This window comes from Nipponia nippon, unplaced genomic scaffold (genome assembly GCF_047370975.1).
Source record: "Nipponia nippon isolate SJK-2023a ecotype South Korea unplaced genomic scaffold, ASM4737097v1 scaffold_4, whole genome shotgun sequence".
NCBI lineage: Eukaryota > Metazoa > Chordata > Aves > Pelecaniformes > Threskiornithidae > Nipponia > Nipponia nippon.
The window spans coordinates 20250420-20265668 of NW_028262358.1; the positions used below are offsets into that span (position 1 = coordinate 20250420).

A 15249-nucleotide genomic window follows, 5' to 3' on the forward strand; every position below is an offset into this window, starting at 1 on the left:
AAAATTAATATGAAAAATGAATAGGTTTAGGGAACAAAAGGGCATATTTTAGAGTTTTATTGAGAAAGCTTTATTTCCAAGATGGGATAGCTGATACCTGTAATTTTTCTTGTTTCTACCACGGAAAAGAGATTGTGGAAATAATGAGAAACTGCTGGCAGTTTTGTATATTCAGAATGCTTACTGCATTTAATCAGTAAAGGTTATTAAGCTTTCATCTTGTTTTTTGCTCCTGTGCAAGTATCATAATATTTCTATAAGAAGTTTAATAATTTGTGTATTTTTAAAGCAACAAAACTAATTGAGCAGCAGTGACCACCCTTTATTATCTAATGAACTGCATGTATTAGACTCTAGCTAGGTCCAAGAGCCACAAGACACATACCCTGAAGAACCAAGAGGATGGCGAGTTCTGGGAGCAGCTTTGAGGTAAGAGGTAGTAGGTCTAGATCCTCAGAGATCCCTAAAGGTCATCCTAGGATCTCACCTGAGGATCTCCTTAGAGACCTGCTGCTTCTTCAGGTGATCTGTCAATAGTGGCTGCAGCATCCCTTCCTGGCTAGTAATCTCCCACAGATGAGAGTATTAGAAACCATTACGAAGTTGAAGATGGATGATGACAGATCACCAAGAAATGATGTGACAGTATGGCTCCAACTTGGCTTGTGAGCTGCACGCAATTCATGAGCCACAGGTTGGCCTCCCAGTAATACGGGAGCAGGCGTTCAACTGTCGTAACTTACTGTAACTGTCAGTGGCATATTGGCATCTTTCACCCATGACGACACTGTTTGCATTTTTAATCTACCATTAAAGTGGTAGAATTTAGGCCAGAATTTACCTCTTTTAAATGTACTCACTTAGAAGTTAGTGACATAGTCTAATGTAGTTGGGCTAGCCTCCCCCTAATGCCGATGGAGAAAGACACCAGAAAGTGTTTCATCCCATCCTAAGATAAGTATCTGGAATGAATCACCTTTGCAGGTGCCTTCATCTCTCCAGCGGAAGCCTAGAAAAATAGCTTGGGCTAGGTGCTTAACTTATAGAGGTATAAAGTCAGGCTAGACAAATATGAGCTATGTTTTTTAAAAACAAAGTTCTATCAAGGTTTTCCTGCTAATACCGTTGTTACAACAGTAACAGCAAAGCACATTTATCAAGCTACCTACTTTGCATTTGTGTCGATGCTTCTGGCAAAACAGAATTCATCCTGTTCAGCTCTGTCTTTGGCACTACACGTCTTTGGCAGTGGACTTCTAACAACACAGGGAGATTCTTTTAGCTTCAGGGACAGGAGCCTTTGTTTTTAGGAAAGAAAGCCTGAGCTCATTTCAGAATGCATTGTGAGGTTTTGAGTGGCTACAGTGTGAGATATAGTTAACTACTTCAAGGTGGCAGATTTGTTACAATTCATAATACCAGGTTCCAACTGTGAAAATGCGACAAATAGTACTACCCACAGAAGTATGTCTACACGTGCACTGAAATACTTAAAAGACCAAGCCTTTGACCCTAATTTTAAAAAACTTCCCTTTCCTCCTTCCAGCTGGAACCACTTCCCACCATGCCTCCTAGCTCTGAGTGTATCCAGCAGGACACACTCCTCTCTCGGATGTGGCATTCTGAAGAAGTGCTATTAAATAGCAGACACTTACAAAGAAGGTGTTAGTACTTACAGAAAACTAAGAACTAATCTGAAAATTCTACAGATGTAATTGAGTATATTGTATCATCTTGTGCTAATGGATAAAAATAGGAATGACAATACATAGGATGCCCTTCTCATTAGTCAAACTGGTAATGAGTAATGCATCCAAATGAATGTCAGTAAAGCCTTCCTACCATGCCATGTTTCAGAAACCCTCTCAGCACTTTTCTTTAAGAGAGAAGCCACAGAAACATAAAGGTTTAATCTGCATGTATTTGAAATGACTATATTATTTGTGAGGCAAAGATTCGAATAAGGCATATTAGTCACCGCAAACAGGTGTCAGTAAAAACTATCTCAGTCTATATTCCATAGATTGTACCCTTTTCAAAAAAACAAGTATTTTAGAAAATTTGGACATTAAGTCCAAAGAGCATTAAGTTTTCTATTGGAGAAATTAGGTTGGTTTAGTACCAAAGACCCAAATATATTAGTCAAAGACAAAAAAATTAAACTAGAAGATACTAGGAGCCTTCAGAAAAGAATCTGAATAAACTCTTCTGGAAATCATAATGCAACATTTAAAGGTCATCGGATCACATGGGTTTAACATCTTACTGCTTGCTGTTAGCTACAGAAGGAACTTCTGTCTCGCATGAGTGTCCTGAGAGCTTGAGCGATCAGCCTTCAATACTGTGCAATACTGTTGTGCCCTGACTCTGTTTCCCCCTCCTGCATCTCAGGCCAGTACAGTTCTGAAACAACACTCTTTTTCAAGCATGCAGAAGTATTTTTGTGCTGGGTTATTGGTGGTGTCTTGTGTTCTTTATTACAGTAGCTATCTGAAACTTTATGAGGTCTTAAGTATGAGAAGTAGTGCCAGAACTGATGTACCGAAAAACAGTGACAAATGAGATGAAATGGTGAAGATTTTTTACTGTGTAAATGTATGGAGCCACATGAAGGAATCTTTTCTCTAATTTTGTGGCTCTTTATTTCTGATGTAAATACTATGCACCAACAAGGATGGAGAAGCTTGTGCAGAAAGTTGGATTTCAAGCAAAGTTACAGCTGCAACAAAAACTAATGATTTCCCTTAAAATAAGGGGTACTTAAACAGGAGTGCAATGACATTCTTGTGACACTAACCTTTGATCTCTTGTCCAAAGCAAGCAAGGAGGGTCTGGCACTTCACTTGCTTTTCTAAATACGGACTTGGGAAAACCATATATTCCTGATTAAGAAGAAAAAAAAAATATTACTAAGTAATCCCAGGGCTCCAAGGAGTTATTCACAAGCGTAATCTTAAGATATAATCTGCTGGTGATTACATAACAATATCCCCTCTCTGCCCATTCCAGAGTGGATATGAGATACTACAGTCTACATGCCTGGTCTTGAATTTTTAGTTCCAGGTGTAAGAGCTCATTGCAATATAATCCTCTAGAGAAAACAGAAAAAGCAGAGAGAAAGGACGAGTGTCTCTCCGTTCTGGGAGAGGCAGGGCCTAATTCAATGGTGAGGCAATAGAAAGTGGTGTGTTACCCCACTCAGGGTTAGGCTCTAGGAGCTATGTGGGAGTTGAAAGACACAATTAACAAGCCTGACATAACAATTGCCTTGAGAGCCAGCAAGAAGTAAAAGGCAGGGGAGCGGCCCTCCAGTAGGAAAAGTAAAAGAACTGCAACTATAAAAGGATAAATCTAATCTCGCACAAAACCACCGATAACCCATCTGAGCCCTGGACGTGAAAGTAATATTAAGGAACACAGACTACAGGAGACACTCTAAACAACGAGCTTGGAAAGGCCCATGGGACAAAATCAGTGCTAAGCTTTTCTGTGGAGTATCTGCCAGCTCCTGCTGCACACAGTGGTCAGAAGGGGATTTAGTAAGTGTTAGAGTGAACATTTATGCCTAGCAAGATGTGGAGGAAAAAAAGTCCAAGCACACCGTTATTCTGTTGGTTGCAAGTGTGGAAACATCTCTGTGAAGCACAGGCATGGTGGCTTACCATCTTTCCAAATCCTGGCTATACATAACTTTCTAATATATCTCAAAATGGCTGATATACCATGGTATACACAGCCAGATTTTGCAGGCTGATATCTAGGATAGTCCCAGACAGATAAATCATGCATGTGAAGCAAGTCTGACATGTCAGATTCACAGCATATGCAATATTGTCTTGCTGTACATGCTCAGAGAAGTTGCGCAGTAAATACAAGTCTGGCATCAGACTTCTTGTGCATGAGTGCTTTAGCTGCCCATACGGATAAATCTGACTTCTCCCAATACATGGCATCCTGTGGATCCAGAAAGACATCTATGGCAACAGAAATACAGGGAAAGCCATGCCATGTATGCTCTTCCTATGAGAAACTGTATTGACCATATCTAATATGACACACCCTGCACTTGAACAGGATATTCCATACTACATGGGATCCTCAGCACTTTCTGACATTTATTTTTGTTACCATGCCATGCTGTGATTGCCCAGGAGAGTGCAGAGGTCAACATCAGTGTATGTACATGACTTTGGTGGACAGAAGACACAGTGTGATTACCTAATATTTAATTAGGTTACAACAATAGCACTAATGCCTTTATCCTTGCCACATGAGCTCATCTACAAGGCAACACGATGTCCCTGCTGAAGCTTCGGGACATATCAGTAACCCCTGAGACATGACAATTATTGAGTCACAAATATTGCTCCCCCCATACCACAGGGATTCTTCTAGGAAGTGTATTTATAATCACAGCAAAATTAAAATTGGGCAAGATCCTTTGCAGGTCACTGGTTCAACCTCCTGCTCCAAACAGGGTTATCTTCAAAACTAAACTAGGTTGCTCAAAGCCTTGGCCAGTCTAGTTCTGCCTCCATGGATGGAAAGTCCACAGCCACTCTGGGAAAGTGTTCCAGTACTTGACCACTCTCACTTTGAACTTTTGTTTTCTTATACACAGTTGGAATTTCTCTGGGTGCGACTGCTCACTTTTGTCTCTTGTCCTGTTGGTGCACATCTCAGAGAGAAGCCTTGTGCAGTCTTCTCTCTAATTCCCCCTGGGAAGGTAAACACTGTAATTAGATCCTGCTGTAGTCAAACCCACTTCCTCAGCTTCTCCTCATCCATGACGTGCTCCAGCCCCTACCACCTTAGCAGCCTCCGCCCAACTTGCTCTAGGCTGTTGCTGGAGGACCCAAAATTGGACAGTGGGTATCCAATGTGACCTCACCAGTGCTGCACAGAGAGTGTATACCTGCTGGGTATATTGATAATGCACCACTGTAGGTGTTGAACTCCCATAATGAATTTCTTTTGTCCATGAGGATGGCCAGGCCCTTTTGTGCTGGGCTATTCCCAAGCCAGCTGGCTCTCAGCCTGTAGCGTTGTATGAGGATAGCCTAGCCCACGTGCAGGACTTTGCACTTGCCTCTGTTGACCATCACAAGGTTCTTGCTGGCCCATTCCTGCAGCTTGTCAAGGCCACTCTGAACGGCAGCTGTGGCCTCCAGTATGTCAACTGATCTCCCCAGTCTGGCATGGAGATCAGGTGAAAACCTGCTGAGGGTGCATTCTGTCCTACCCCCTGAGTCACTGATGAACATATCAAACAGGACTTGCTCCAGTATTGATCCCTGATCCCTCCTAACTGGGCATCAGACTTCAAACCAATGAGGTGCTACCCTTCAAGCCTGGTGGTACAGCCAGTTTTTCACAGACAGTCTGCCCACCCATCCACATCTCCTCAGTTATAAGGTTACTGAGGGAAACCCTATCAAAAGCCCTAATAAAGTCAAGCTTAAATGGCACCCTCTGCTTTCCCCTTGCTCTCTAAGCCAGAAGTCAGTGAGGTTGGGTCAGACATAACTGAACTTAAAGACAAAACATTTGCTTTTTTTCAGTCATGGGCAGTCTTCTCCTAAACACCACAACCTTTCAAATGTCATAGGGAATGAGCACACAATAACACTGGCCAGCTCCCTCAATGCTCAAATGCATGCCAGCTGGTCCAGCGGACTCGTGTATTTAATTCAGTGGACTTTAACTTGATCTACTGTGGGTAGTCTCCCTCTCCTCCCAAACTCTGCTACTAGCCATGGAAGCTTGGGAGATGTGAGTTTTTTCCTAGTAAGGGCCAAGGTGAAGGAGGCCTTGAGTATCTCACCCTTTTGCTTGACCTTTATCACTAGGTCAATCACCCAATTCTTCAGCAAGCCCACATTTTCCCTTGTCTTCTTTTTGCTGCTGATGTGCCTGTAGAAGCCCTTTTTGTTGCCCTTCACATTCTCTTTCAGTTGCAACTCCAGCCAAGCTTTGGCTTTCCAGATTCCACTCCTTTACTAAAATACTGACCATCCTCTGCACGAAGTGATGGAACTGCAGCCCAGTGTAGTTTGCTTACAAATCCTCTATTGATTGAATGCTTTCTAGAAATGCTATTTAAGGTAGGTGGTTGTTTTTCATCCGTATCTCATCTTTTGAAAGTTGCAAGCATATGCAGGTGCCTGTTCAAGCATTTATTTAGCTGGTAGTGTGGAAAATGCCATTGTTCTCAATTATTCTTTCTTCCTTTGTTCTTTGTTGTTAGTTGGTTTGTTTTCAGTAACCTCAAATTTGGTGCAGAAGAAAAGGAAAAAGAAAAGTATAAACACATACACCTGATAGGAGGCAATCAAACGGTTCATCACCTTCATCATGCAGATTTGACTGCTAATCCATCTCTCCAGGATTTTCTCTTATATTTTGTAATATGTCAGTTCTGCCTAAGCAACTTCACATGATTATCATATAAAAACCCAGCCCCTTAATGAAAGAGTTCCTTCCTATTATTCAGATGTGGACTTCCTGCCCCATCCTCCTCTAAAGCAAAATGAAAAAAAAAAAAAAAAAAAGAGATGAATTAGCCAAAGTTTTCTTAGTCGTAGTCAGCCCAAAATGATAAATTCAAGGGTATTTTTTTCTTTTTTAACTTTCCAGATCTAGAAAAGGGAGGTGTTTCTTGCTTTTCAAGCACTTGTATTTAGTCTAGAGTGTCCCAAGGCAGTTTTCTTACACATGAAGATACCACTTGTTCAACACATTCTCCACTTGGTCATGTCATTGGTTGTTTTTGATATAGAGTGATTGGTCTCTTCAGTCTTCCAAACTTTCACAACAGCTAAGAAGTGTTTCTGAAACATTTTGTATTAAAGATATGGCTCTATACAATAGCAAGTTGTCTGAATTACAATATAGGCAGAATTGTACATATACTGCATAGTTATGTATTACCTCTGTACTTCAGTGACATGGCTGATATTATGACAGCTGTATTTAAACTTGCCAAAATTTGTCTTTAAAATTCTTCTTATAAGTTTGTCAGTTTCTATTGCTGAACTGTTGCATTTATTCTCTACCTCTGGGAAACTTTGAAGATGTCCGAATATGATGAATGCATACTTCTGTTATTATAACAAAGTCCGCTGTTATATAAGTGAGATGTGTTTTGTATTTAACCGTTGATTCGTTCAATTGCTCAAAAATCTGCATGCTTATTTGGATCGTCATTAAATCTGCTCTCTCTCTCTCTTAAGGGTGTGGAACAGAATTAGGATCCAAATCAGGACTCAGCGGATGGAGGACTGCCAAAGCACAGTGTCACTCCCCCCCTCCCCGATTCTCTTTTTCCTTGCTGCAGCATAGGGAGGAAGGTCTGCTAGCCACAGACCTGTCTCTTAGGACCTCCTCCTGGTGACTACGAAAAGGCTACGTGAAGGAAAAGGCTTTCCTATGACTAGGAAAACCATAGGTGACAAAGGAGGAAAGGAGCAGGAACCGCTCCAGGAACTTTCCATGTGAAGGCTAGGATCTGGCTGAGGCACGCTCTTCACGCCTGGGACTCTGAATCATTCCCCCTTCTACACCTTCGTGTCAGCTGGGATCCTGACAAACTTTCAGCTGTCGCGTCCCAGCTCCTGCTGGCACAGCAGCCAGGGCCTGCGCCGTCCCAGCAATACCCAGCTTCTTCCTCCAGCTCTTTGTGTTTCTGCTGGGATACTTCCTCCCCCAAAGAGGGAAATGAGGTAAGGGTGGGACAGACTTCCACTGCAATTAATGCAGCAAGATGTACCTCTTAAAGGTGAACTTTTAGGTTCTTTACAGCTCCAAACACTACTCTTATTCCAAGAATATTTCATTGAAATGAATAGGGCATTCCGCGACTCTGAGGCCCTTCTCTATCACAGCCGGGTCCATAGAGCCACTTACCCACGTGATATCATCCAGCTACAGGACAGGGATTCTGCATTTCTTTCATCACAGATACACTCTTCACAGAGTCACCAAGACAGGAGCTGGTGCGTGGGAGCAGCAAGCTACATGCAGGTACTCAGAGTGGTGACTGACTAGGGAACACCAGGCTCTCCAGGCAGTGGGAGGGCAGCGCGGCAGGGCAGGCAGCTGGAGGGACAATGGCACAAACGGGTATGGCGGGAAGGGGTTTTTTCCCCCCACCCTAGGACACTGAGGCACAGGGCAGGAAAGAATGATGGGCAACTTTACCTTCTTGAAAACCCAGTCTTGCTCTTTAGAGCTCGCTTTTGTAAGTTGCCTCCACAGGATCTGTGCCGCTCTCTCTACTGTTCCTGTCATCTTTACCCAAATCTTTGAATTATAGATTCAGTGATGGCACCTGGGGAGGGGGAGGACTGAGGAAGAAGAACTCAAGAATGACGAAAGGACAGAGCGATGGAGATGAGAGGAGATACAGCAGTGAAGTGGCTAAGACACAAGCAACGCGTTCTCCAGCAATGGCTGGTGAGCTAAGGAACACAAAATGAACACGCTCCTCTCTCCAGAAGACCAGTGTTGAATTTAACCCTACAGCCACACCTGGGTAGCGCTCAGTGACAACGCTCTTTCCAGCTTCTCCCTTTGTTGTAAGAGTGCTTCAGCTGGTATCAGTCAAATACCTTCTGAGGCCTCTAAACAGGACCGAGGTATGGCATCTACTTCAATCGGCCAGGCCTCCGTGCAGTCTCATCTTCTCCTCTGGTTTCATTCCTTTCATGGATTTTGTCTCTTCACAGACTTCTCCACTGCTCTTGGGCCCATGGTTTCCCTCAGTCAGACTTCTTCAAAGCTGCACTTGAAAGAAAGGACTATTGTCCAAACTTAGCATTTTAACGTAAGTCGGTAGCATTCAGTGCTCCTAAAACCTCAACTTCTGAAGGCAGAAGTGATGAGATGTTAATCTCAGCTTTCATTAAGAAAAAAAAGTTTTGTTATTTCCCTTTGGGTTTTGGAGAAAAGCTTGAGAATATAAAAAATGAAAATTCCAGGCTCTAAACCAAATAACACACAACGTATTATTTCAAGACACTATTTTTAAAGACCGAGATTTCACTCGTCTCATGACTTTTGACCAGAGACTTGGCCGAGGATGAGTTTCCCCTCCATGGCACAGGAGGGGACGGGAGGGAGACACCTCACAGCAGAGACTGCGACCCCCAAAATGCCCAGTGTCTTCTGACAGCCTGTCCTGACAAATGTGCCCCAACTCTCAACACTCCTGGAAGATCTACGGCAAAAACGCCATTTTCCCCCCGCACGCAGCGACTACAAAAGGCAAGACCAGCAGCGGGTCTGAACCCTTCCAGTAACCAACCTGGGCAACGACAGGATGCGACTTCATTGAGCATTTCTCCTTTTTTTTCAATAAAAAAACCCAGATTGCTTCAGGAAATTACCGTAATAACCCTCCTCCGCCCGGTCACCTCCGCCGCCTTACTGGGATGGCGAGTCCCACCGAGCAGCCCCCGGGCAGCGGGCGCCCACCACATGTCGTGCGTGCCCTCGCACCTCTCCGCCATCGAGCTCTCACCCCAGGCCTGGCAGCGGCGGGCACACGCCGGGCACACGCCCGGGACCCCCGGGCTCCCCCCGGGCGGGACGCCCGCGGCCCCCACAGGCGTCGGTGGACCCCCGCCCCGGAGGCCGGGCGGGCGCTGTGCGGGGCGACCGGCGGCGGCCGGGCAGGCCCCGGCGCGGCGTCGGCGGCGACCCCGGGGCCTGCCCGGCCGCCGCCCCCCGGCACCTATAGGGCCCATACCCCACCCCCAGCCCCGGGCGGCGGAAGTGTGTGTAGGGGGCAGTATAGGAATTTCCTGTGACGTCCCGGCCCGGACTCCATTAGGCTGCAGCTGGGCTGAGAAGAGACAAACCCAGCGGGCAGCGAGCGGAGCGGGCCGGGCGCCTGGGGCTGCCGGGCGGGGGCTCAGGGCAGCGGCGGCCGCCATCGCCAGAGGGAGCCCCGAGCGGGCGGCGGCGCTGCCTCCGGGACCCCCGGGGGGCACAGGGCCCCGCTCCGCCTCCCCTCACCCCCGCCGCCCCCCGCCTCCCCCTCCTCGCCCCCCCGGCTTCCCACCACGGCCGCTCTCGGCGAGGAAACTCTGGCCTCCGCTTCCTCCTCCTCCGACTCGGACACCGGCGGAGCCTCCCCGCCCCCGCGGAAGAAAGCCCGGGCCTCCCCGGCGGCGGCGGTGGAGGGAGCAGGAGAGCCCGGGGCTTCCGCGGGCAGAGCAGGCCTCACCTCGTCCCAGTCCCCCTCGCTCCCCGGCGGGCTCGCCCCCGCCGCCGCCCCGCTCAGAGGCAGCAGCAGCAGCGGCGTCGGCAGCGCCATGCAGGCCAACGGGGCAGGAGGGGGCCAGCAGCAACAGCAGCAGCAGCAGCCGCCGCAGGGGCCGGCGGGCCCGGAGCTGGGTTGCCTGGGCGCCCAGAACGGCGAGGCCTCGGCGGGCACGGCCGCCGGCGACCAGCTGGCCCACGCCAACGGGCTGCTGCCCTCGGCCAACAGCGGCGGCGGCAGCCCCGGCGGCCTCAGCGTCAACAACGGGGTGCCCGCCGCCGGGGGCCCCGGCCCGGCCGCCGCGGAGCTGGGGGGCAGCGGCGGCGGCGGCAGCGCCCTGAAGAAGAAGAAGCGGCTCTCGCAGTCCGACGAGGACGTGATCCGGCTGATCGGGCAGCACCTCCACGGCCTGGGCCTCAAGTAAGTGGCCGCGGCCGCCGAGGCGGGGGAGGCCGCGGTGGGCGAGGGGGAGCGCAGCCGGGGGGAAGGCGGGGGAGGCTCCTTCCCTCCCCGCGCCGGCCGGGGCCCCCCGACCGAAGGGCCTCCGTGGGGCCGGGGCAGGCCCCCCCCATGCCCCACCGTCCCCCTCTCCGTCCGCGGGGAGGGGGTGGCAAGGGTCCGGCGCGGGGTCGCGGGAGGCCGGTGGTCCCCGCGGAGGATGGGCAGCCCGAAGCGGGGAGCTGGGGCGGGGGGAGAGGAAGGGATCTCCGGGGGGGGGGGGGGGGGGGGGGGGGGGGGGCAAAAACTGCCCTGTCGCGGCCTGGTAGTCCCCAGCGAGGAGAGACCAGTGCCTTGGGTGCCAGGCAGAGCAGTGGGGCAGGCCCGCTCGCAAAAAAAAATGGAGCCGGAGATATGTTTTCCAAGCCTGTGCGGGTCAGCTCGGTGTCTGCGAAGGGACAGGCCGGGGGCTTCCTCTGCCAGGGATGGCAATATGGAAGTCGAGTTGCACACCGATAAGGGTAGATCAATACAAACGTGTTAGTGGGGGAGAAGTTATCTGGTAAACATAATGGAGCCTGCAGCTGGGCGTGGGGGGGCGGCTTTTTGCAGATGAGCTCCAAGATTTGGCTTGTCAGCCCGGAGGAAGCGAGCACAAACTAAACTGCCAGTTAAATAGGCTGTTTGGTTTCACTCCGAAAACCTTCGTCCCTGTAAACGGTGAAGGCCTCTGCAGATTTGTGCTGGGCGCATGTTTTTGATAATAATCTTATCTGTAGACTAGAAAGGAGTGTGTTGGCTCTTTCTTAAAATTGGAATAGGGGAAATAATTTCTCAGTGGAGTAGGGGAAGTCTAAGAATTTAATCACGACGCTCACTTTGTGAGTAAAGCTAAAGCCAACACGTCATAATTTTGGAAGGAGGCTAGAGAAGTCCTGTAAAGTCTTCACGTAGCTACCACTAAAGATGTGTTCAAAACACTGTGGAATGGGTCAATTAGAAAGAACTTAGCACATAAAATAAATTGCCTCTGACACAAGAGGCAAGTTTACAGCAGCAGACAACTCGTGACTGTTCATAGATGACACCACAGTAAATAAGCTATTTTTAGTGTAAAAGGGGAAGGGCTACAGGTTCGTGAGTTTGTTTATTTTATTTTAAGGAGCCAGTCTTTTAATACGTGATGAAGAAGAAAGTTAGGCCTGTTGCAGATGTAGCTCTCCGTGTTCTTTTACTGGGGGGGAGGGAGGGGGCAGGGGATAGTCGCCAGTAGCTAACAGCTTTCTAGTCTGTGTCTTCCTTCATGAAGTTTATCTTCTGTGCAGGGATGGCTGTTTGGTGGCTGGTAAGTCACATACTTTACGGTACTTCAGCAAAGCTTTCAAGCTTATTGACAACTTGCATTAGATATAGGTAGCTGTTTACATTTCTCAGGCAACTGAGATAGTCTTTTTGGACAAGCGTCTGAATCTGGTCATAGTATTCTTACTTGATTAAAGTTACTTTTAAATATGGTTAACTGTTATCATAGCAGGCGGTATATTTGTGAGGGTAAAACTGGTCGGGTTTTTTTACACTGTATCTCTCCTGCAGCCAGACTGTTGATCTTCTCATGCAAGAGTCAGGATGTCGTTTAGAACATCCTTCTGCTACCAAATTCCGCAATCATGTCATGGAAGGAGAATGGGATAAGGTAACGTAGGGCTTATAGGACTGTATTAACCACTGTTTAAATTTATAGTATCTGTGAGAGAATTCAAAATCCACTCTCCTTATATACTTTTTTGTTTGTGTTTTTTTTTTCTTATGCCGATTTCTGCAGGCTGAGAACGACCTGAATGAACTTAAGGCCTTAGTGCATTCTCCGCATGCAATTGTGGTAAGAGGCACACTTGAACTCTTTCAGAGCTGTATAGTTGGACTAATTGTATAGTGTCATCTTTCACTATGGAGTTGGTTGTCCACAGTTCCTGTTTTCTTTTTTGTTTACTTGAAGCAGTTTGCATGCTATCTCAAACATCATACTAATCTGAACATTTTATTCTCTTTTAGAATGTGAGATAGGAAGCCCAAAAGTATTGAGGCTAATATTTGGTGTACTGAATGTTTAAACTTTGTTAAACATACTTAACTGATAAAATATAAATCCTATAACAGTCCTAAAATAGGTCAGTTTCTGTTGAATACTAATTTCAAACTTGAAGGACTTCTCACAATCTCTGTGTTTACGGGAGTTAGGTTTTCTTGGGGGAAGAGAAGTTTAGAAATAAAATGCAGTAGTACTAATGCGGAGTTGGCATTGTAATAGCACATTACAAGAATATAGAGGCTGCTATAGACCATGAACAATACTGTTGCTTTTCCAGATGGCATCTAAAGAGCACATGCATTTGTATTGCTGTTTGGGATTTTATTTAGAGCTTTTTCTCTTTGGCTGGCTTTTTTTTTTTTTTTTTTAAATGGACCTAGAAATAAAAGGTTGGTAGGTCCTGTGACTTGATGATTACAATATGTATTGTTATGATTTCAGTTACTTTGAGGAAGCTGTTTCTTGGTTTGATTTTTCTATCTTGAGATGAAAATCATTGCATAGCTCTTCAAACAGCTTGTTCTGTTGTGTTTAAACGTTTATTTTAACGAAATGAAGTTAGAACAACTACGGTCACTTAGGAAGAAAACAGTAGCAAGGCTTTTTGAAGTGTCTGTGACTGTAAACAATGAAGAATCAGCTGATGGCTGCTTAGCTCCACTTCTAGCTGATTCATTTGTTGTCAAGACAATTTCCTGTCTGGTGGGGGAGGGAGAGAAAGAGAGAACAGGAAGTGAAGTAGGAAAAACAGATGTTTAACAAAACATCAGAGGGTACTTGAGAGAAGTTTACATTCTGTTCTATCAATTTGGTCGAAGCTTAGCACCTCTTAATTAGACTAGTAGTTCACTTTCTCTTTTCTCAAAGCCTTGATATACATAAGATTTACTGTGCAAATAGTTTAGAATATTGCATGCAGCTTTCAATAGTTTGTGGAGACTGAAAGTATGAAACCACTGTACGTGAATATGAATGGTCATTTGAAGCAGATTTTCCCATGTTTCTAACTTCTGAAGTTATCAAGTTTCTCTGTAGTATTAGTGTTTTACATGCCTGGGAGTGAAGAGGTTTAACTAAGTATCAGCATTGTACTTTTTGTAGAACTTAATTTGAGGAAAAAGGGGTCATTTTCCTTCTGTTGTTTTGGAAGGCTCTGAAAGCATGCTCTTCTTTAATGTTGATGTCTAACTGCTTGAATAAAACCTGGTGCAATAAAAATACTTGGTCTAGACTGAACTTCACCTGAACCAAATATTAAGTATTTTCTTTTTAAAGTTGTTCTCCTTTATGTAAACTTCATATAATTTAAAATGGATGTATTTGTATTAAATGTCTTACGTGTGTGTTAGTAAGACAATACTGATTTGCAAGGATAAGTTGAGCTTGTGCGTGTTCCACCGTGTTCACACTGTCTCCACCTCCCTGCCCGCCTGGCTTTTTTGTACGTGGTTGACGTTGTGGGTGGGTATTAGTATAGTCAGCACCCAGAAAACTAGTGAAAGATCCTTACAGGTAAGGAGGGATGCTTTATGCTCTGTAGGTAATCCCTACTGCAACAAAGTCAGAGCTAATGAAGATGATAAATGTCTTGATTAGGGAAAAGTCCAAGCAAGATGGTGCTGCAGGTAACTCTTTAAAAACAGAAAATTAGATTTTGGGTTTCCTGACTCGGTCTATGACTAGATGTTTCAAAAATGTGTGCATACAAGAAGAATGGGTACCTAAAAGTTTAGATGACACAGAGTATTTAACAAAGTAGGGTGTGTGTGTGAGTGTGTGGTGGTTTGTTTTTGGTTTGTGGTTTGTTTTTGTTTGGTGTTTTGTTTTTGTGTTTTTTTTCCTTATATTTAATATGACCTGGACAAAATAACCAGGATATATAGTTGCTTTTGAAATGTCTGGTCAGTGAAGGGGATATGTATGTATTTTGAAAATTCTACTCCTGTTTTAATTTCCGTATTTCTGCAAAGTGCTGTAAGTTCTACAGGTGAAAACACTAAATGTGAAATGGCTGATCTCAATTTGTAAACCTTTGCTGTGTGTTGATATGTTGGGGGTGGGGACAACAGTCTGCTATTTCTATTTGTGTCAACACAACTGAGTGCTATATAGTGTGTGATTAGTCATGTTTACTTTTCCAGCATATAAGATACAGCTGTCTTGAGACAAACTGTAGGAAAACTTTATAGTTGATTCAAGCATGTTATTTTTTCCTTGAGTAACACTTAGAAAATATCAGCTTCAAGCCAGCCCGAGGTTTTGCTTACTTTAGGGCTGCTCAAGCATATTATGGCATCTATCTTGGGTAACTAATTGAACCTAGGAAGAAATCTGAAGATTATTCCTCTATAGTCATCTAGAATATACTTTCAAATCATCGTCTTTTTATTTTCATTTACTTAAATGAGGCTTTCCCCTAGTTCTGGAGGTATCCAGCCTGCAGCAGGCAATACAACAA

At 45.7% G+C, this 15249-nt stretch overlaps 2 protein-coding genes across 15 annotated transcripts in view; one reads left to right on the forward strand and one right to left on the reverse strand.

Annotated features, from left to right (window-relative positions):
* The window catches only part of LOC148053190 (uncharacterized), a 36652-nt gene extending 27009 nt beyond the window's left edge, over window positions 1–9643 (reverse strand). For 3 of the 9 annotated variants that reach the window (XM_087777204.1, XM_087777203.1, XM_087777207.1), the window contains exons 1-2: window positions 9387–9643; window positions 2798–2882 (exon numbers count right to left, since the gene is read on the reverse strand). In XM_087777204.1, the coding sequence (XP_087633330.1) occupies window positions 2798–2882; window positions 9387–9509 (208 nt within the window). In that variant the 5' untranslated portion in view covers window positions 9510–9643. Of the gene's footprint in view, window positions 1–2797; window positions 2883–4650; window positions 4719–6625; window positions 8780–9304 lie in introns of those variants that run through there. The other 6 variants (XR_015708922.1, XR_015708920.1, XM_087777206.1 and 3 more) reach the window with 5 other exon arrangements.
* A 216-nt stretch (window positions 9644–9859) lies between these two features.
* WDR26 (WD repeat domain 26) overlaps window positions 9860–15249 on the forward strand; it is a 29310-nt gene continuing 23920 nt past the window's right edge. For 4 of the 6 annotated variants that reach the window (XR_015708016.1, XM_087773648.1, XM_087773651.1 and 1 more), the window contains exons 1-3: window positions 10179–10684; window positions 12296–12395; window positions 12525–12581. Coding sequence is in view for 5 of the 6 variants with exons in the window: in XM_087773648.1 (XP_087629774.1) it covers window positions 10317–10684; window positions 12296–12395; window positions 12525–12581 (525 nt within the window). In the remaining variant the exon portion in view is untranslated. Of the gene's footprint in view, window positions 10685–12295; window positions 12396–12524; window positions 12582–15249 lie in introns of all 6 variants that reach the window. The other 2 variants (XM_087773652.1, XM_087773653.1) reach the window with 1 other exon arrangement.